This window comes from Muntiacus reevesi, chromosome 18, assembly GCF_963930625.1.
Source record: "Muntiacus reevesi chromosome 18, mMunRee1.1, whole genome shotgun sequence".
NCBI classification, from domain to species: Eukaryota; Metazoa; Chordata; class Mammalia; order Artiodactyla; family Cervidae; genus Muntiacus; species Muntiacus reevesi.
The window spans coordinates 24,086,153-24,106,656 of record NC_089266.1 but is presented as its reverse complement, the minus strand read 5'-3'; the positions used below and the strand labels follow the sequence as shown (position 1 = coordinate 24,106,656).

At 39.3% G+C, this 20,504-nt stretch overlaps 1 protein-coding gene across 2 annotated transcripts in view; it reads left to right on the top strand.

Moving 5' to 3' along the window:
• The window catches only part of SKAP1 (src kinase associated phosphoprotein 1), a 295,603-nt gene that overhangs the window by 230,317 nt on the left and 44,782 nt on the right, over nucleotides 1-20,504 (top strand). For both annotated transcript variants that reach the window (XM_065909373.1, XM_065909372.1), the window contains exons 5-7: nucleotides 16,400-16,477; nucleotides 17,426-17,509; nucleotides 20,253-20,377. In XM_065909373.1, the coding sequence (XP_065765445.1) occupies nucleotides 16,400-16,477; nucleotides 17,426-17,509; nucleotides 20,253-20,377 (287 nt within the window). The remainder of the gene's footprint in view (nucleotides 1-16,399; nucleotides 16,478-17,425; nucleotides 17,510-20,252; nucleotides 20,378-20,504) is intronic.

Here is a 20,504-nt window from a genome sequence, read left to right as displayed (position 1 = left end):
AGCTGTTTCATTTTACTTTTATTCCTTCGTTACAGAGTCTATAAATACCTACCTCATAGGACTGTTATAAAAATTGAAATAAATAAAAGGTTTAAACATGCTCTAAAATTTCTGAAGCACTATACAGATATATAGTCATGTTTCTATAATAGGGACTATATATTCTTTATGTGCCAGTACTTCAAATCTTTGATGGAGAAAAGAGATGCCAAGAGATTAATGGTACGGATTGTCACGAGGACTCCTTATTCCTGTTTCTGCGTTGTCCGCTTACTAACTGAGAGACTTGAGTGAATCACTTGAATTTCTCCGTCAAGAGAAAAATGATCATTTTTCTTATTACAGATAATTATGCCTGTTATATTATGGGCTTCCCTCGTGGCTCAGATGGTAAAGAGTCTGCCTGCCATGCGGGAGACCTGGGTTCAATCCCTGGGTCAGGAAGGTCCCCTGGAGAAGGGAATGGCAACCCACTCCAGTATTCTGGCCTGGAGAATCCCATGGACAAAGAAGCCTGGTGGCTACAGTCCATGGGGTCACAAAGAGTTGGACATGACTGAGTGACTAACACATGTGCCTTTATTATAGAGGTACTAGTGAGGATTAATGAATCAAAGTGTGTTGATTTAACAGTCCATGGATTTAAAAATTCTGCAGAAAGAACCTTGGAAGGAGTTTTAGATACAGTCCAAGATCACAGTGATGAGCTAGCACTGGAACCTTGGCCCTGGGGCAGTTGATCCTCTATTCTAATTATTAGTACATTTCCTCTGTTAACTAGGAAAAAGCGAAGAATTTTTATTTTTCCTCATTACAAAAGCACATTGAATTGTCTGCAGAGATTTTTTAACCATCACTGATTTATTATCCTGGAAACAAGGATTTGTAATGAGGGTATCACACCTTTGTTGGTATGAATTATTCTCTGGGAATAGACAGAGATCATTGAAATATAAGCAGGACCAGTAGGCTAAGGGCAACCTCCACTAATTGTTTATTTTCTTTCCAAAGTGGCAAGAAGTTGTTGGAGTTTCATACTTCATTTTGTATACAAATTGAGGTCCTGGGGGAGAGTATCCTTCATGTGAACGGCTCTCCCAGTTACAGGAGAAAACTGAGGAACAGTAAAACCCTCAGGGACATCATTTAATATTTCCAGCATTTCACATGAGCTTCTGACACTGGAGTGTTCAAGGGGAAAGCTGATTTATGCCTTCGGTCGTTGGACAATGTAAAGGTGAGGTCAGGCATAGGCATCCTTCATCCCTTTCTCCGTTGCTCACAGGTCCCTTGGGCAAGGTGGAATCAAAGCATTTCAAATGGTAGAGGTCACAGGAGTGACACCGTAAGAGGTAAGGGAGCACAGCCTCCTTCCTCTACCAGAGGGTCTGAAGCCCATATATCTTCATATTGCCGTTGTTTCCACTTGAAAAATTACATGCAGTTGGTTTTACTTTTCCTTCCCTTCCTATTCTTAAAACATGATTTCCACTCCCAATCTAATGTGTAATTTATGTCAAGAATAATGATTATGGGTTTCTGATTATTTTTTAAAAAATGAAACCTTTAACATAAATGCAGACAACAGGTGTCTTGTTTTGTGGCCTTGTACCTTTCCGATCCTATAAATTACAATCACGTCTGTGCTCTCTGTGCCTTCTAGGACATCCTGGGAATTGTTTGCTCTCTGGTGCAATACCTACCACATGGTAGGTTCCAAATAAATTTTTTCTGATTTAATTTTATCTGCAGCTACTTTATACAATTTTGGTCATGCCTAGTGATATAAAACTATTCTGTAAATTGCAGCGCAAGTTTATACTCAGGGATTCAGACCCCCAGATTTCATAAAGGGATCACATACCCTTTGTTACTTGTGAAATAAAACAGATCTCCCGTGGAAAGAGACCTCCTGTTTTTGTGGGTCCCTTGCAATGTAGGAAGGGCTTAAGAATTAAACCTATGGTATAAAGTACAATATTAGAATTTCAAATGAATCTTAAGTTGCACAAAGATTACAGATGATTAAAATATTCTTAAAATGGTACCTAATTCAATGGTACCTATGGCTTTGTGTAAGTGGCTTTTAGTAAAAATTGCTTCTCTTTATTCCACACCAATTTCTTCTTTCTTTTCTCGATTCCTTTGTCATAAACCCTTCATACCAAGTTTAAGAATTTTGTATATTTAGCAAAATTCAGAATGGACATCATCATTATGTGGAGACATGTGGCTTTGTTGTAAAATTGTTGTAAAACTGTTTTTTTCCATTTTCTAATTATTTTTTGTTTCCACCAAAATAAAAGACATATGGTTTTAAAAATCAAATAATAGTACATTCATCCCTTTCTAATTCCTGAGTACTGCTCTCCAGAAGCAACCCCTTTAAATCTTTCATCAATTCTGCTGTGTACATTTAGAAATTCATGAAATAATTCTTTCTAAATAATATTATTTCTAAATAATTTTAAATAATAAATTTCTAAATATATTATTATACAGGTTTTTTTTTCTTTTTCAATTTCAGAAATTAACTGTTGATTTTATATTCTGGCAGAGGAGGATTTAACACTCTTCTCTAATCCCAGTCTTCACTTCTCCCTTCACCTTCCCAACATGATTATACTATCATTTTTATACTATCATTTTTAGTTTGTTTAGTTTTAGGCTTTACATGTTTTAATTATGTAAGTTTTATTTACTGCCAACCCTTATAAACTTCTATAATTAAATTTTATTTCTTGTTTTTTCCAGAGTAGGAAAATGCCTTGGCTTTTTTCATTTTATTAGTTTTCTAAGTCACCATCCCTAGTTCTTCCCGAACTTTGTAGCAGAATTGGAAGTGGTCGCCCACATCAGATGATTCAGCAGGTCCATTTTGTTCTTAGAGCAGCTCTCCCGAAGACCTCTGTTCTCCCCACTGTGGGCTGCCCACCTTGGAACTTCCCGTGTCTCTTTCCTTGGTCAGAGCCCCACCGGAATCCATCACCTTCTTTCTTGATGGACGCTCTCACTTTGGTGGGGCATGTGTTCTGGTGGCATCCTAGAAAGGCTGCCCAGAATGTACATTTCTTGAGATTGTGCATGTCTGAAAGCCTCTTTAGTCTACCTTTACACTTGATTGATAGTTTAGGTGTTGAAACACGGATGGAAATTATTTTCCCTTAGAATTTGTAAAGTTTTGCTTCATTTTAGCTTCTGGTGTCACTGTAAAGTTCAATGCCAGTCTGATTCGTGATTCTTTGTGTATGACCAATTTTTCCCCCAACTCAGAAGCTTTTGCAAACTTCTTGTTATCCATTGTGTTATGAAATTTCAAGTCATCATCAAGGTGTGGGTCTCTGAAATTTCATGTGCTAGGTTTATAGCGATCTCTTTCAGTCAGAAGATTTATATCTCACATTTTGAGAAAATTTAAAGTTTCTTTGGTCATTATCTTCCCTTTACTTTCTGTGTTCTAATGTTTTTATCTCTTCTGTTTTCTGTTTTCTTAATCTTTTTGCCCTATTTTTAAAATATTTCCTCAATTACATCTTCAACCCATCTATTGATTTTTTTTAAATTTTGACTACCATAGGTCTAAGACTAGCCTTTCTTGTTCTCTGAATGTTTCTTTTTAAGCATCCTATTTCATGAATTCAGCGTCTTCTCATCCCTCTGGAAACATTAATGATGGCTCATTTGTTTTGGTTTTTAATTTTCCTTTCTGCTCCCTAAATTGTTTCCTCTGAGTTCCTTTTCATCTGTTGTATGTTTTGGTCTTTGTCCTCCATGTTGGAAGCTTTTCTGCAAATGTCTAGGGATCTTTAGACCTTGCTTATATTTAAATATGAGGCATTAAAAGGCATATTGAAACTTCTGTGTGCCAAGGTGGGACATATTCACTGATGGACTTCACTTTAGAAAGCCTAAACTTGAGAGTGACAGGAAGACCCAGCCATTTTGCTTGGAGTCTCCCAAATGTCAGTGTCTTCAGGTCTTTTCTCTGAGGCCATTCATTTTTCCAAGGAAGGATCCATGAATCTGTTGGAGGTACCCTTGCACACGACTACCAGGGTTTTTAGAACTGAACAATAAAAGAAGACTAGGAGCCTCAGTGTTCAGGACAGAGACTATTACTTAATTCACCTGTTTTAGGATGGCTTACCACTTTCTGCTGTGTGTCAAACGAGGGTTAGAAAAGGATCATTTCCTGACTGTGGGAGTGAAAGAATGATATGATGCTGAATTGGAGCCAGAAAACTCCATTTCTCTTCTCAACTCTACAACAAATTAGTCACATTACCTTGGATGATGTCACATAATGGCATCATTGAGTGAGTCACATAATGGCATCACAGCTGGCTGGGCTTTCATTTCCCTATGTGCAAAATGAGTGGCAGGGTCATTTGCTCCATCAGTTCTGATGAGACCTGTAACCTCTTCATCTAAGAGTTCTTCATTAGGGTACCTTATGGAAATGCTAAAATAGTGATTACTACCTCCTTAAATTATACTACTTTTTAGCAATTGGTCTTATGGAAATCTTGATGCTGGCAATGCAGGATACACAGCTCAGATTCTGCATCAGAGCCTATCTAGTCCTTTCTTTCATATGGTCTACATAGTTTGGCCCATGGGAGACCCAACAGGAGAGTCATCCAAGTACCTGCCTTTTTCTGGTAATGCCAAAAATCAGACCTCATTTCAAAGCTGGACATCCTGGACAATTCCCAGGCTCCATCCTGCAGGACCAATAATGTAGCCATGCTTAACAGAGGGTTCCTAAAAACCATCTGGGCTGAGAAATCTAGAATTAAACACTCTTCATCTTGACTACATTGTAGTTATGACTAGAGCATTATTCATTACATAAAATGTTTGTCGTAGCATAATATAACCAACAAAAGTACTAGATTCGGAGCTTAAAAAAACCCTGAATTTGTGTATTGATTCTCTTTCCTTCCAGCTGCATGAGAGTCTTCTACCCTTTCTGAGTTTCAGTTTCAACTCCTAAAGGTTAGACTATTGAGCCCATTCTTTCTGTCTCAGAATCAAAGAGATGTTGTTAAGGAAAGCACTTTACAAACACTAAATAAAGGGCTAGCCAAATGTGAAGTATTAGTATTATCATCATTACTATTATAACTGGTCAGGGAAGCCTGAATTTCATGCTGCCTCCCGTCTGCTTTGTAACACTCAGGCAATTCCATGATTAGAGTTGGCTTTCCAAAAAGACACTATAGTTCTTTTTTTCCTCTAAAATAAATGATTCCAAAACCAGTCTACCTTAGCCATCCAATATGTGCACCCTCCTTTGTTCATGAACAACCTGAAGGTAATAAACTGGTACGCCCCTGTGACAGAGAAAGATGTTGGAAGGAAGTGGGTTTCCATCTCGGGTTTCTAAGGTGCTATACCAAACAATAACAAGGGAAAAATTATTCAGCTAAACGCACCTGACATGCATTGGCATCCAATATGCCACCCTCCTCGCCAGGCATTATTACTTATATACCTGCCTCTGAGAAAGGCTGCTTGGAAGAGTTACTCTGTTTTTATCGGACATACATTTTAGGGAGTTTTAAATAAACTCATATAGCCATACCGAGCAGCATGTCTTCTAGACTTCGCTATTTCATCCGTCTATACCAAGCACCGTGAAGCAAAATGGATGTGCCTTCAGCTTTCTGCAGTCCTGGAAAATGAACCAGTCCACTTAACAATAAATGGTGGTTGGTTCAAACACACATGACTGGTCTAGTGAAGAAGAAAAGAAAGTTGAGCTTAATGAAGTCCAGTGTCTGTGTCCCTGCACATGGACAGGAAAGGACAAGTGTTTTATAACTGTTTATTGGAGTTAATGGTAATAAATTCCTCACTTGTGATGCATTAACTTTAATGTTTTCATTACTTGGTGATTTAGGTTTTCCCTTTTCACATTGTAAATCATGTTGTCCCAGTAGCAAAGCAGGTCGAGCGCCTGCTGCAATGTTCAGAATACTCAGTGGAGAAAGGAATGTTCTCTTTTTCTCTCCAGCACAGTCTGACAAAAGATGCGTTGCCTCATCCCAACTTGCTGCTTCCCACATAAACAGCAAAGACAGACAGACAGATGCATCTGACAACAGCCTAATTTAGATCCTAGGGAAAGACAGGTCTCCACAGTAACTTTCCAAATGTATTTGGTACTGAAGGTTTTTTCCTTTATTTTTTTTCCCATTTGCTGAGTGTGAGCCCTTAGTTAATGAGCTGTGCAAATAGATATTGAGATTTAGTGTTTTTATTTTGCAATTACAGACTTGGTGATTTGGTTGGAAACTTTCGGGTCTAGCAACATCACCCTCATTTTCCCCTCCCTAATTTTTTCCTTGCAAAGTTCAACTTACTTCAAACTTGCTTGAGTTCTGTCAGATGAAACAGAAGAACCAAAAAAGATCTTAAATCTCATATGTATAACTTAAAAGGAAAGGCGATGATTTCTGCCCTCAAGGTTCCTTATTGCAGCCATCATTTTTCTGTCACCAATCCCATATGGTTGCACAAAGACACCCAGGGAGCTGGCTGGGAGCGAGGTCCGGCTTGGGAGTGGCCCTTTGGCCAACAGCTGATACATCCCAGGTCAAAGCCACGTTGCTGAGATCACTGCGTTCCCATCAAGTTCTTCCTGATGGGGTATGAGAGTTCTCATTAGATCACCCACCCTGAAATACCCCCAGAGAATCACAATAATTAGTTCCTGAGTCTTCTTTTTTATTTTCTGCTTTGTTTGCTTTAAAAGTTTTCTCAATGCAGTGCTCTAATTTTTCACTAGAGAGACATGGAGAAGGCAAAATTACTATTATTGAATTCCTCCCTGAAATCTTTTGGTTTGGAGAATAACTAAAATAAAGATTCCAGGATTCTAGTATACTAATCCCCATGCAGCTTTCACCATCAGCAGTGTCAAGTGCTCAGACACACATAGAATGTTTGTGTATAGGATGCAAACAAACACACTTGTAACGTTCAAAGAGAAAATAAAATTTTCAGGGAAATAAAAGAACAAAACTTGGGAAAGAAAGGGCCAAGTTCTTAGCCACTCAAGGCCTGCAGCTCAGAAATTGCCATCAATAACTGTTTTCTGAAGTATATTCAGTTATCCATTTGTTAAGTTGTGGTTGGCTCCGTCTTTGTCCATTATGACTTTCTCTGTACACATCCTTTGATGCTTTCCTGAAGATAAATAACTTCTGAGGTAAAGAGAACTGGTATCTTGATGAGGCTATGCAATCAGCTGGGAGATTTAGTTCTCTCCAGTTGAGGTTCATGGTATTTTTTCCTAATTTTTTCCCCCAAATTCTCTTTATCCATTTCCCTGTCATTCTTAGCACTGTGATTCCTCTTGACTTCTTCACCGGCTACTTTCTCCTGGCTTTCTTTTGGCTAAAGCTTCCTTTCTTTCCGTTTTTTACTTTCTTATTTCACAGTACCAACCCTAAGATTAAAATAGTGAATATACAGCAGAACAAAAGTTACTGTTTGTGGCTTAGGTGGAAGTGATTTATCTAACAAATATTCACTCCCATATTGCCTTCTTAGACCACAAGTCCCATAAGGCTGGAAGTGGTTTCAATTCAGTTTAACAAACATTTATTGGGCACCTACTGTGTGTGCAAGGCCCTTGGGGCTACAGAGAGAAACAGGTATATGAGTATATGACTAATGAATCAAACTGCCCTCTATGAAAGGAACCTGACTTCCCATCACAGGTTTTCTTTAGGCTTCAAGAAGTTAAATAATTAGCACCAAACTCCTTGGAATTTACTGAGTGTATTTTAGGGAAGGATTATTCCTTATCCCACATCAGTTCAACAATTACAGTACAGCCCTGCCCTACGATGGGTCTCAGCCATTCCAGCTCTGCCTCAGTCTATCAATAATTCTTACTCTCCTTACCTAGGCACTTGGGGTGAAAACACTGGTGCATCTCCTTGGGGCACAGCCGTATTGGATCTTCTTTGTTCCCTCATTTCAATCCAGGCACTATGATATTTTGTTCATTTAATTTTTTTCAACGTGCTCTCTGTCTGCCTGTGAATGCAAGATATATTTTTACCCTCCTTCCCTTTTTAGACCATCCTCCCTATTGCCTTCTACACAGATCCCCAGCTACATTCTTTTTCCTGGGAAGTCCCAATTCTATTTCCTCATTCAGGCTTCTAGCAGTTTTACATAGTAATTAAGGTCTTATGTACATCTAAGCAAAGAGACAAGAATGGAGAGAGAGTGTTGGGGGAAAGGTTTAGGGTCTCTGGGAACCAAGACTGTGCTATAATAGTACCCTATAGAAAATGGTATTAGAGCACAGAAAAGGGAGGATATAATTCTATTTGGAGAAATAGAGAAAGATTTAGAAGGGATGTGACATTTGAATTAAGTCTTAAAGGAGCACTCCCTCCTCAGAAAATGGTGATAAGAGATTGAAATTCCCAACCAAGAAAAACAGCATGAGCCAAGGCCTGGCAGTGTAAATACATGCCATATTCCAGAAGGCAAAGCCTGTCACTTATTGTTTGGAGTATTAGGAAGGATGAGGGATTAGGACAAAATGAAACTGGAAGATAGGGTGAGACCAAGTTTTAAAGTTTTTGAAGAGATGGAGAGTTTGAGTTTCCTCCTATAGGCTAAGGAGAAATTCAAGGCTGTGAACAGGAATGTGACAGGGCCAGATATACGTTTCAGGAAGATGATTTCTGGCCACAGTATGGTGGACAGATACAGGTTAAACCAGTTTAAAAGTGACCCCAAACCCAGGGAGGGCTCTTTTTCTTTCCTTTTCTCCCTGTTCTTATCATAATCCAGTAGAGAAGTAAGTAAATATATTTAAAATAATATTTTGTCATTCATTTTTAAAGATAAACACTCTGAAGTGACACATGTATAAAAGTGGCCTGTCTCAAGATGAGATGAGAATACAGTAATCCTTCAAGATTTGTTAAAAAAAAACAAACAATACAATTTGGCATTTGAAATCCTCTCCTCCTCCTTTGTAGAATCTCGAAGCCATTTGAAGCATCACTGTCTGGATTTGGGTCAGGATTCTCAGTTTATCCTGCTGCCACTTACTGTGGTTTGGCTGCTAAAAGGAATTCAGGTCATTTGGATCTCTGTGGCTCGGTATTAAGGATGGATTCTTAGGATTGAAAATAAAGCTAAAGGTACTAAATTAAAGCATTAGCCACTCAGTCATGTCCAACTTTTTGTGACCCCGTGGACTGTAGCCCTCCAGGCTCCTCTCTGTCCATGGAATTCTCCAGGCGTGAATACTGGGGTGGATAGCCATTCCCTTCTCCAGGGGATCATCCTGACCCAGGGATCAAACCCATATCTCCTGAATTGCAGACAGATTCTTTACCATCTGAGCCATCAGGGAAATTCCAAGTTATAGATACATGTCATTAATAAAATCAGAAGACACAAGAGACTTTCTGGGTTTATACCATTTCTGTGGTGATTACATGAATTCTCAATCTTTTTCCCCATAGCACATGACCACCAACATTTATATGTCCAACCCACTTCCATAAGAACCCACGATTTTGAAGAAACACAAATTTTTTTTCAAGGAAATAAAGCTCTGTTGGAGTTCTTGATTGCCATGATTACAGTACTACATCAAATGTGTTTAATCACCATCGACTGTGGCATAAATAAAATATACTATAAGTTATTTTTAATTGACTTTTCCCTTAAGAAAGCATATTGAATGTAAATGATGGTATTATTATAGAAAAGCATTGAATCCATTCTTATTCTTAAAGTGAATTACTCAAAATCTTTGCCATTTCTATCAATACCATCAACTGATCAAAAGACACCCTGGTGTCCTAATACCAGGATTGAGAATTAATAAATTATTATATTGAATTAGTTTTATTACATTGAATTAGATGAACTATTTACTTACTGGATGCTGTTGTTTATTCCCATTTATTTAGATGCTAGAACTCGTGCGTTGGAGTTATCATACTTAGAGTTGGAAGGCCTTTTTTCCAAAACTTTCACATCTTGTAAGTAAAATCCAGCTGAAAGTAAGGACATGGAAGGAGGAGCATCCCTGAAAACCACAGGCGTCTGTGGTAATTAGTGTAGTGCCTTTTTGTGGAAACAAGAAGTGTCTTCATATGCCATGAACATTAATTGCTTCTGTATGTTACCTTGTAGCTTGGCATTGGGGCTTCCCTGGTGACTCAGTGGTAATGAATCCGCCTGCCAGTGCAGGAGACACAGGTTCGATCTCTGGTTGGGAAGATCCCCTGAAGAAGGAAATGACAACCCACTCCAGTATTCTTGCCTGGGAAATACCATGGACAGAGGAACCTGGCCGGCTACAGTCCATGGGGTCACAGGAGAGTCAGACATGACTTAGCGACTAAACAACAAACAAGCTTGGCATTATTAATGGACAGTTTTATGAAAAGAAACCAATTTGGATATTTGACTTTAAAATCTTCCTTGTTTTTAAACCAAGATTTCTTCCTTAAAGAGTAAATGAATCATGTCCAAGATTCCTGCATAAGCCCCACAGTGGACCAGGCTTCCCTTTCCCTCTTCTCTTGGGTCAGAGAGGCTTTTCAAATCTTGGTGTTCAAGCAGCACTGTTTGAGAGCTCCAGGTTTCTTTCCCTTGCATTTTCTTTTCCTTGTGTATCCTTTTACTGCATTCTCTTTCTTTCATTTTTGTTCCACATATCTGTTGATCTCTTGAATTTCACACAGACTTGCCCTAAAAACAATTCTATAGATTAGTCATCTAGTACCTTACAAAGTAAATGAGAAATACGGAACCTTAAAGTAATTTTTTGATATTAAAGTATTGGAATCTGTTTCTTTATCCTTTTTTTTTTTTTTTTTTTTTTTTTTTTTTTGCTGCACCCCACAGCATGTGAGATCTTAGTTCCCCAACCAGGGATCAAACCTGTGCCCTCTGCATTGGAGTCTTAACCACTGGACCACCAGGGAAGTCCCACATTTTCCATGTTTAAATGAGATCTCTTGTGGGCAAGTGAGGTGGGAAGACCCTTTCTTTCCTCAGCTACTTCTGAATGTGTCTCTTCAGCTGAAACTCAGGGTGGTGGAAAGTGCTTGGACTTTTCCTGCTAAGCAACCTTCAGCAAGTCCTGTAATTTCAGTAAACCTATTTCCTAGTCTGTAAAGTGGAAATGGTAGTAATACATACTTCACAGGGATGCTATGGAACTCAAATTAAATGTGAAAATGCTTGATAAAATGCAGGTTAAGACCTGTTAGAGGTTTTTTAAAAACATTTTTATTAAAATGTGTTAGTTTTAATAATTTCATACATCAGTTATCTATTTTCTTCTTAGCACTTCTGGCCTAGACTCTACTGGGAATTTTCTGTATCCTCAGTGTAACAAATTTCTTCCACAGATTTTTACGCAGTTTGGTCTGTTACCTGGATTAACAGATTTTTTTTAAAGACCTTAAAATACTGGAGGGGAAACAAGGGTTCATCAAGATCTCCTGAATATTTGTCTCCTGCATTGGTTTTAACCATATGTGAGATTTCTACCATTCTCTGACATTCTTCAGTCTAGCTCCAATTGCACTTACTTTGTTTCTTAGTTTCTTATGTCACAGTTTGTTGAAGAACTTGGTTAAGTACTTTGTGTTCAATCCTTTCCTTTCATCTGCTATCCAATTTATTTCTCCATGAGATTAAAGGCTTCCATGTCTTTGAAACTCTTAGATCCTAAGTCTATTATTATTAATGGCTTAGAATTTTTCACCTTATATGTGTTAGTCTATATTCCTTAATAAGTGAAGCACAAAGACTGTAAAATGTGAGAAATAAATGTAAACTCAAGTGGATATTGAATGGAACCATAGCAGATCAAGACTTATGTAAGCCTGTCCCAAGAGACTAATGAAGGAAGAATCATTGAAACCGTTGTCCCTGTTTCATTTGTAGAAGATGAACACTTCCTGCCGAACACCTCAAACTGTCATTTATTGACTGGTTCCTGAAAATTGAGAAAAAAAGCAAAAAGTAATCCAGAAATGCAAGAAGCTAAGAAAAATAGTAATGAACTTATTAAAGAAGGACTCAGAAACCAGAAACAAAGGAGAGGATTTAACCAACAGATTATTCAGTCGCTCAGTCATGTCCAACTCTTTGCGACCGCATGGACTGCAGCATGCCAGGCTTCTCTGTGTTCCACTGTGTCCCGGAGTTGGCTCAAACTCATGTCCATTGAGTCGATAGCCATCTCATCCTCTGTTGCCCCCTTTTCCTCTGACCCTCAATCATTCCCAGTATCAGGGTCTTTCCCAATGAGTTGGCTCTTTGCCTCAGGTGGCCAAAGTATTGGAATTTCAGCCTCAGCATCAGTCCTTCCAATGTATATTCAGGGTTGATTTCCCTTAAGATTGCTGGTTTGATCTCCTAGATGTCCAAGGGACTCTCAAGAGTCTTCTCCAACACCACAGTACAAAAGCATCAATTCTTTGGTGCTCAGCCTTCTTTATAGTCCAACTCTCACGTATGGTCCATACATGACTACTGAAAAAACCATAGTTTTGACTATACAGACCTTTGTCTACAAAGAGATGCTGGAGATTAACAACCACCAGACAGGAGACTACTATCCCTCCCACCCTACCTGACCTGCAATATCCCCTTTGATTTTGTCCATTTGAGACACTGTGAAATATATTTGTCATTTTGCAAATGCACACACATACCAGTGATCTGTGAGTGAACTGGAATCACAAATGGAACTTGACCATTCCCAACCTTCAAATTTTAGATTTTATCCAACCTCATCCCCCAAAATCCTAGGTCCTATATCATGGGTACTTTAATGAAAGAAACTGGTAAACTTCATCCTGCCTAAAATTCATCCCAGGTAGCTATCCATCTCCAGGATGGAGTTGGCTTGGTCTCTTTTTTCAAACAATTGAAAAGAACTTGGATTAAAAGGAAAGGAGAGGATAGAAGTTCAGTTTAGGGAGAGGAAAATGTTGAACAAAAGATGGAATTTTTTAAATAATTGATTTTCATTTCAGGTTGATTGGGAAAGAGACCAAGCCAGTACCTATAATGAAAGTTTGTGGGGACTGTTTTTTTCTGCAAGAGCTGCAACCTTTTTGCAATAGAAATTGTGCGGCCTCTTGTGCTATTAGCCTTGTGCCGTGGTATTGCCAACTGATTTCTCCAATTCTCTTTTCTCAGTGGGCTAGAATGCAGCTGATTAAATAGGCCGTGACTCACATAAGCTCCCGTGTCTTTTTTATTGACTACTTTATGGAAATGTATCACACTCCAAAGGGCCCCCATTGTTGTTGCTATGCGTGGCTGACTAAGGAGTCATGCTTAGTGCTGAGAGATGGACTTGTACTCTGCAGCGGAGGTATGGGTGGGATACAGGGTTTAAAGGAATCTGGATGGGGAAAGAAAGATGTCTGAGAATTTCTTTTATCTTCATCTGTCATGAAAGTTGGGTGGCCATCACTTCTGGGTAACACTCTTCTCTGTTGATCTTATCTTTATAGCCCCACATCCTTCAGCTAAGTGAATCTTTTCTTTATATGGGCTATTCTGAGAGATTTAGTTAAGTGCAGTAGTAGAGAGAGATTATGACACTAATGCAATTCTGTTTTGTGCTGATATAATGTGATACACCCCTAGGTTTATCCAAAGGGCAATTTATTCCCGATAAATCTAAATCACTTCTTTTTTTTTTTTCCAGCAAGGTGGTGATATGTTTTTTAGGTAGTGGACAAAAAGCCTTGATTTAAAAAAAAAAAATTATATACCTAAATGTTTTGCCTTAAAATAGCAACTCATGCAATTGTTTGTGGCCTCTTCCTTCCAATTTTATGATAATAAAAATGATATTTTTATTACCATCTTGTAAAACATCTACATACTTTCTATTACATGTTTAGTAACTCTGCATATCGGTTCACTTGTGAATTCAGGCATACAGGGCTCTTCCAGCCTCATCACACAGGACTGGAGTTAATGTGTATATCCTCAGGACCACCATTTCTTGGTCAGTGAGACCCTGAGCTGACACTGAAAGGGGAGAGAACTTGATTGCCACAGTGGCTTCTCACCTTGGATTGAGATTGATCTGGATCCCATCTGGGTTTATCTAATAGATTGTGGAGGTAATAAGATTGGGCTCACAGTTAACTTTACATTGAAAACAATTCTGTTATTGCACTCATCACAGAGTGCCTTAGACATAGAAGACAATCAACAGAATAAAAATTGATTTGATCTGATTTTTTTCCCTAGCCATTCCAAATTTCACCTGTAATCCCATTTTTTTCCACTGCCCATAAGGGAATGCAGGCAAGAGAGTTCACCAATACAGATTCCCTCTGATAGGAAAGCAACATAACACATCTTACAAAAACACAGCATATAAAATGCTGTATTTCCAGCTCTCTTCCTCTTCAGAATCTTGTTGATGGATGACCAAGAGAGGAAATTCAGCAACTCATTCAGTGCCTAATTTTAGCAAACCAAGTGTGACTTTTAGGGTGAGAAGGTAGTGATGGTGCTGTCCCTAGTCTCCTAAAATTAGTGACTTTGAATTCAAACATCTCTGCTGCATTATGCCTTTGTTTTCTTGGTGGTGGCGTTCTTGGGTTTCAGTTGGTGGGGAGAGAAAAGCCTCTTGCTGATAATGTACTGAAAGTAAATGAAATTAAATAAGCGAAGCAGTGCTCATCACTACTTCCTTCCCCCCTGGGTAATTCAATTCAAGCTCTCTCTCGGATGGCAACTCACAGGGACTGTCTCTGTCACCCCGCTGGGGCCTGGAGTCTTAACATCTAAATAAAAGTTTCACTCAAGCATTTTTTATGCTCCTGCCAGCAGGATCAGTGAGCTGGTGTGGGCCCATTAATGTAATATTCATACTCACAGACTCTCCCCGCACACGAGGCAATGTCTTCCCATTTTCATAATTATAGATGTTCCATAAAATGGCATTTAGATTTGCATTAAAAAAGGAGGTTTGAATTCTAATAGAACGTTTAACATGTCTTTTATGATTCAGACTCTCGGCATCTTTAACAAGAAACTGTGTCTCTAAGTTTAACAAAACCTTAAAAAAAGGAAAAAAAAAATGGTGGGAAGAAAAGATGGAAACTCCAGGCTTAAAGGATCCTGTTTTTCTCATCCCTTGTGTCTTTCATTTAATTTTTAGGCCTCTAGGAGCAATTTTTTTTTGACAGCATGGCAGAGAGGATAGGTTCTCCTTCAAAGGGCCTTCTTTAGCTGCACCAGGTCCTCACCCTCAGTATGATCTGTTTCTATTTTCTTGGAGAGCATTTTCAAAGAAATATTAGAATTTTCAAAAGGGCGGGAGAAATGAAAGAATCCTAGACAGATGAACTTTCCTTTGCTGCTGTTCATCTCATGTGTGCACCCGGAGACCCATCTAGGAGATTTATAGCAGCCACAGAGTTTGCTAACTGCATAACACACAAATGGAAACAGCCCATGAACAAGAAGTTGAAAATAAGAACAAATAGGAAAAAGAATCAGGCACTCAGCTAAAAAAGAAAGAGCTCTTCTGATCTACATTTTTGAAACTAAGCTGGAAACAGCATAGAAGCAAAAGGTTTAGTCCCCAAACCTAAAAAGAATGAATATCAGGACTATGCTAGCCCACTCCCTTCATTTCTCCTAATTAAGAAGTACAGAGTTTTTTATTGTTTTTGTTGTTGTTTATTTTTTTGAGAACTAAATTTCTTCCTCTTTGTCTCTGACCTTTACCCCTCCCTTCTGTAAAATAACTATAAGCCCTAGTGGTGGAAGACAAATTAGGATCTTGACTTCTCAATAAATTTGTACCTAACGAGGCTAATTGAAAGCCAAGAGTGTTAGCAGCATACAATTAAAAGCTGATGTCAGATCCAGATCTTCTCTGTGTAAAGGCTTCTTCCATTCCTAGACTTTTCCCTTGACACTGACAAAACCGGGATTTGGCAATTATTGCCAAGTTCAGCTATGCATAGCCTTTCTTTGTGTGAACTTAATAAGAATATGTTTACTAAGGTGACTTTCTGTTTGTTAGAAAAAGGTGAGTGTGTGTTTAGTTAAGCAAATTCTTAGTTTTTTGGAGTCCTTTTTCTTACCAATCAGTGCACATTTAAACAACCTCCCTTGTACAGACTAATATTATGTTTAAGTCACTTTAAGCAATTTCAGCATTAGCTATAATTAGAAAGAAAGAAAATTTACTCCCCTCCAGTCATCTAGAAATTGTTTTATTCTGTATCATATTTAAGCAATAGCCCGTCTGTATCTCTTCATTAATGTAGATTATCTCAAGTAGCCCAAATCAATGAAAATTCTGTCAGATTTCAACAAAACATTTTGCTCTTATTCCTTTTAGGAATGGAAGACATCGAAAGAGGAGCTCAAGAGCTTGATAATATCATCAAGCAAGGATACTTAGAGAAGAAAAGCAAAGGTACTGATTAGACCCCCAGATCTCAGAATATTCCAAGAAGAGAATGGAAATGAGGAAAAAGAGGGCCATCATAGGGAATGCATTCTCTATGCCCACTACTATACTAGGCAGGTATAAAGCAAGAGGAAAGGATAAAAAGAAACGTCTGCTGTCTGTGTGTAGGCTGGAAAGACCTGGCCCCACATCTCCACTTCATCAGGACAGGGATTGGTTTTTGTCTTGCTCACCTGGTACACCTGCTTAGTAATTACTTGTTGAATGAATAAATGAATGACTGTATTCTTGTTCTCTTCTCTCAGTGTTCACCCTTAAAGAGTGAAACTGTGTTGCCTCAAGTGTAATTTTTATATCATATGTGAAGCAGCCCAAGTTCAAGTTTCAGACAAGTCCGAATCTTCAGCTCTCACTCTTTAATTAGGATAGTAGGGTTGGAGTACCAGGTTTAACACTCAGGCAAATTGGCTTAGTACAAAGAAAGCCTTGCTCATGCCCATGGCCTAGAGTGTCATGGACATGGGTTTGGGTGGACTCCGGGAGTTGGTGATGGACAGGGAGACCTGGCGTGCTGCGGTTCATGGGGTTGCAAAGAGTCAGACACGACTGAGTGACTGCACTGAACTGAAAAGGCAACAACACATAAAGATCTGGAGATGTGGAGAATTTTATAACTACAGGATGAGAATAGAACCTTAAAGATAAAGGAAATGTAGAGAAACAGCTGAGGTCAGAGCAAGCAAAACCTGTTTAGAACTTGGGCCTTTAACTGAGTGAGTCCTCTGCACTCTGAGTCAATATGGGATAACCTGTGGGAGTGAAAGGGAGGGTTTTACAGTCCATTAACCTGGAAGATAAAACAATAACACACTGGACTGTGTGTTGTTGGATTTTACAGACTCTTCAGTGATTGTAGTTACCTGAATTTATGTCCCTTACTGCTCTTCTGTTTAGATCATAGTTTCTTTGGATCAGAGTGGCAGAAGCGATGGTGTGTTGTCAGCAGAGGCCTCTTCTACTACTATGCTAATGAGAAAAGTAAGTGTTCTTCATTTGCACAGCAGCATCTCACTCCTGGATGCAAGCACTTCGTAAATTCTCAAGCACTTAGATCTAAACTTAGTAGTCCTTAACTAACACCCATAAAGAGACATGCTTGGGAAAGAAGCTTGGCTAAATAATACCTTGCTCATCACCAAAAACTGATACCAATTTAGAAATTATAGCCCCTTTAAGCACTAGGGTAGTGTGGTCAGCATATCAAAAGGCTACCTTATGACTAATAACATATCATTGAGGTCAAATGCCTTGGCATTTGTTAAAAAAGAACCTCAAACACTTTATAGGCATTAATAATATAGGTTAAATATTGAAAAATAATAATTCTGAGAAGGATTTTAGCAGCTTACCAACAGCCCAGAAATATAATCTTTGAGTACGAACTCTCTGAGAGCATGCTTCAAACTTTATCCTACTGGCTACTGGGATGTAATCCAATGGACATCCCTTGAGCCATGGAGTGTCGAGACCCCAAGAGTTGCTGTGCCCGAGAGACACCCTTCAGCCAGATGGCAGCAGCAGCAAAGTGTTGACCCAAGCCAGAAGCAGCTTCTTATGAGCCACCACTGACTCAATCAACCACAATACTCATGAGCTGTCCCTAAAAGACCTCCCATCCTGGCTTAACACTCTTGCTTAGTTCATGAGAGGGAATAGAGGATATAAACACAAACCGGAAGAGCTACAAATAACTACAAGCTAAAAGTTATTGCTGTAGGTGAATGCAAACTTTGAAATAGGGAATTCCTGCCAGATAGACTGCCGCAGGAGTAATGCTGCAACACAAGAGGAAGATAAAGTAGCAATCTTGCGGGGATTTCTTTGAGTTCTACCACCTTACAGAGGCCATTGATCCAAAGTAAATCCTTTATTGTCCTTTCAGTAATTTTCTGTTTCTCCTCTCTTCCTTCTTTCCTGGACTTATTCCTCTCCCAAAGCCTGGATAGCTAGTCAAGGGAATAGTCAGATACTTACACAGTTGCCTTTGGACTTCCAGCACCTTTGGCTCAAAGGTAGCAGAAAGAACAGCTTTGCTAAGTGACGTGGACTCCTACAGATTAGATCTTGGGCTTCAAGGCAATTACCTCACTCTGCCTCTCTGCCTGAAACAGTTATCACTAACTTTCATCTTGGGTTCACCATCACGATTCCTCAGAGCCTTTCCCATTTATGGGTAAAGTGTGAGGTGTACTTGGAAATGATAGCAGCATAACTCAAAACCTGAATAATAAGCCCCTTGCATCCTTCCAACCCCTAGCCCACTCTCAAATCCAGCAACTGAAGTTTCTCCCCTGAATTCTAGGCCAGCCAGGTTTTATTTTCTTATTTTGAAACTTCAAACTAATGTAACAATGTGTCCTTGGTAAAATGTTTATCATTTCCCTTACATTTAAATATGTGGTTGGTATATCTGGATATAAAACCAGGTATCACGTTCATTCATTCAGAATCCTTCCCACTCAAGGTGAGGAGGGAGAGCAAGAGTGAGAGGCTTGGAGACTTTTATTGACCATTTTGCCATCAGAGTGAAATAAAATCTGGTGACCAAAGAACAACAAAACATTTTAGTGGCCAGTTAGAACAAGAAGAGATACTTTAACAAAAAAGATTCTGGTGTCAAAAAGCACTGTTGCATGGCTCCCTTTTTGCCAGTTACTTCTTATTGTGCCCAAGACATTTTCTTAGTAAGTATAGAGTGTTTGTGTATTTCTTTTAGCTCAACCAGGTGAGGACAGATTCTTTTACTTTTCTGTAACTGTTTTCTTCCCACTGCCATCCCTCTCATCATCATCATCAAAAAGTAATTCATTCTAGGGACTTCCCTGGTGGCCCAGTGGTCAAGACTCCATACTTCCAATGCAAGGGGGCATGGGTTGAAAACCTCGTCAGGGAACCACATGCTGTGAGGTGCGGCCAAAAGAAAGAAATTCATTCTACAGGACAGAAAGCATCACTCAGACACTGTGGTTCTGTTCTTCTACAAGTTCTGAACCACACCACGAGGACGCAGAATCACTGGGAACCACCCCTTCTTTTTCTGTTTCTAATTTTTTTTTAAGAGAGTGACAGGCAGAGAAGTCTCTCCTTTCACTCACTTAGGGTCCTTTTCCCTTTATACTCCCTTCCTCATCATCTAATGATACTCAGCAGTACTCTGCTGCTTCCCAGTCTGACTGCTTGCAAGGTGGATAAAACACTGAGTTTTAATTATTCTTCCTCTAGCGTGAACTTCCACCTGACCAGCAGGAGAGGAAGAGAAGTCTAGCCCACATGCTACGTAAGATATAGGAGGAGAACCCGGACGTATAATGCCCCTTGGGTTGCTGTCCCTCCCCTTGCACGTGCTCTGCTGGCCCTGATGATAATGTTTCAGCTCTATAATAGCCTTCAAGAGCCTCATGTTTAGAGCCATACTCTCCCCGCTGTAATAATTTCTTCTTTCTCTTATTATAGATCTCTTAACATTCTGATAAATTCTCTGTCTCTGCTGTACTCTTTTGGCAAAATAATCTTTCACGTTGCATTCCCTAGCTTGGCAGTGATCTCTGCCTGGCTGTCACAGTAGCCTCTTCTTAAGCTTCTCTAATAACCCTTCCTCGACTATTGTGGTTCCTCAGGGAGGTAACAGCTGTTTCTGTGCTTTTGTTTTACATCCAGAGAAGATGCCCTCCCTTGGCAGTTGCATCTCTCTAGAGATAAAGGAAGCTTTCCTGTCTTGCAGGCAAGCAGCCCAAAGGGATCTTCCTCATTAAAGGCTACAGTGTACGGATGGCCCCCTACCTGCGAAAAGATTCCAAGAAAGAATCCTGCTTTGAGCTGACCTCCCAGGATAGGCGCAGCTATGAGGTAGGATGAGCCGAGGAGATGGAGATCCTCATTAGTGTCGCAGTTTTGTTCCATGTTGCATGTGAGCTGTGGTTGTGACGCTGGATGCCATCCTTTGTTACCTGTCGTTTCTTACCAAGACCTTCTT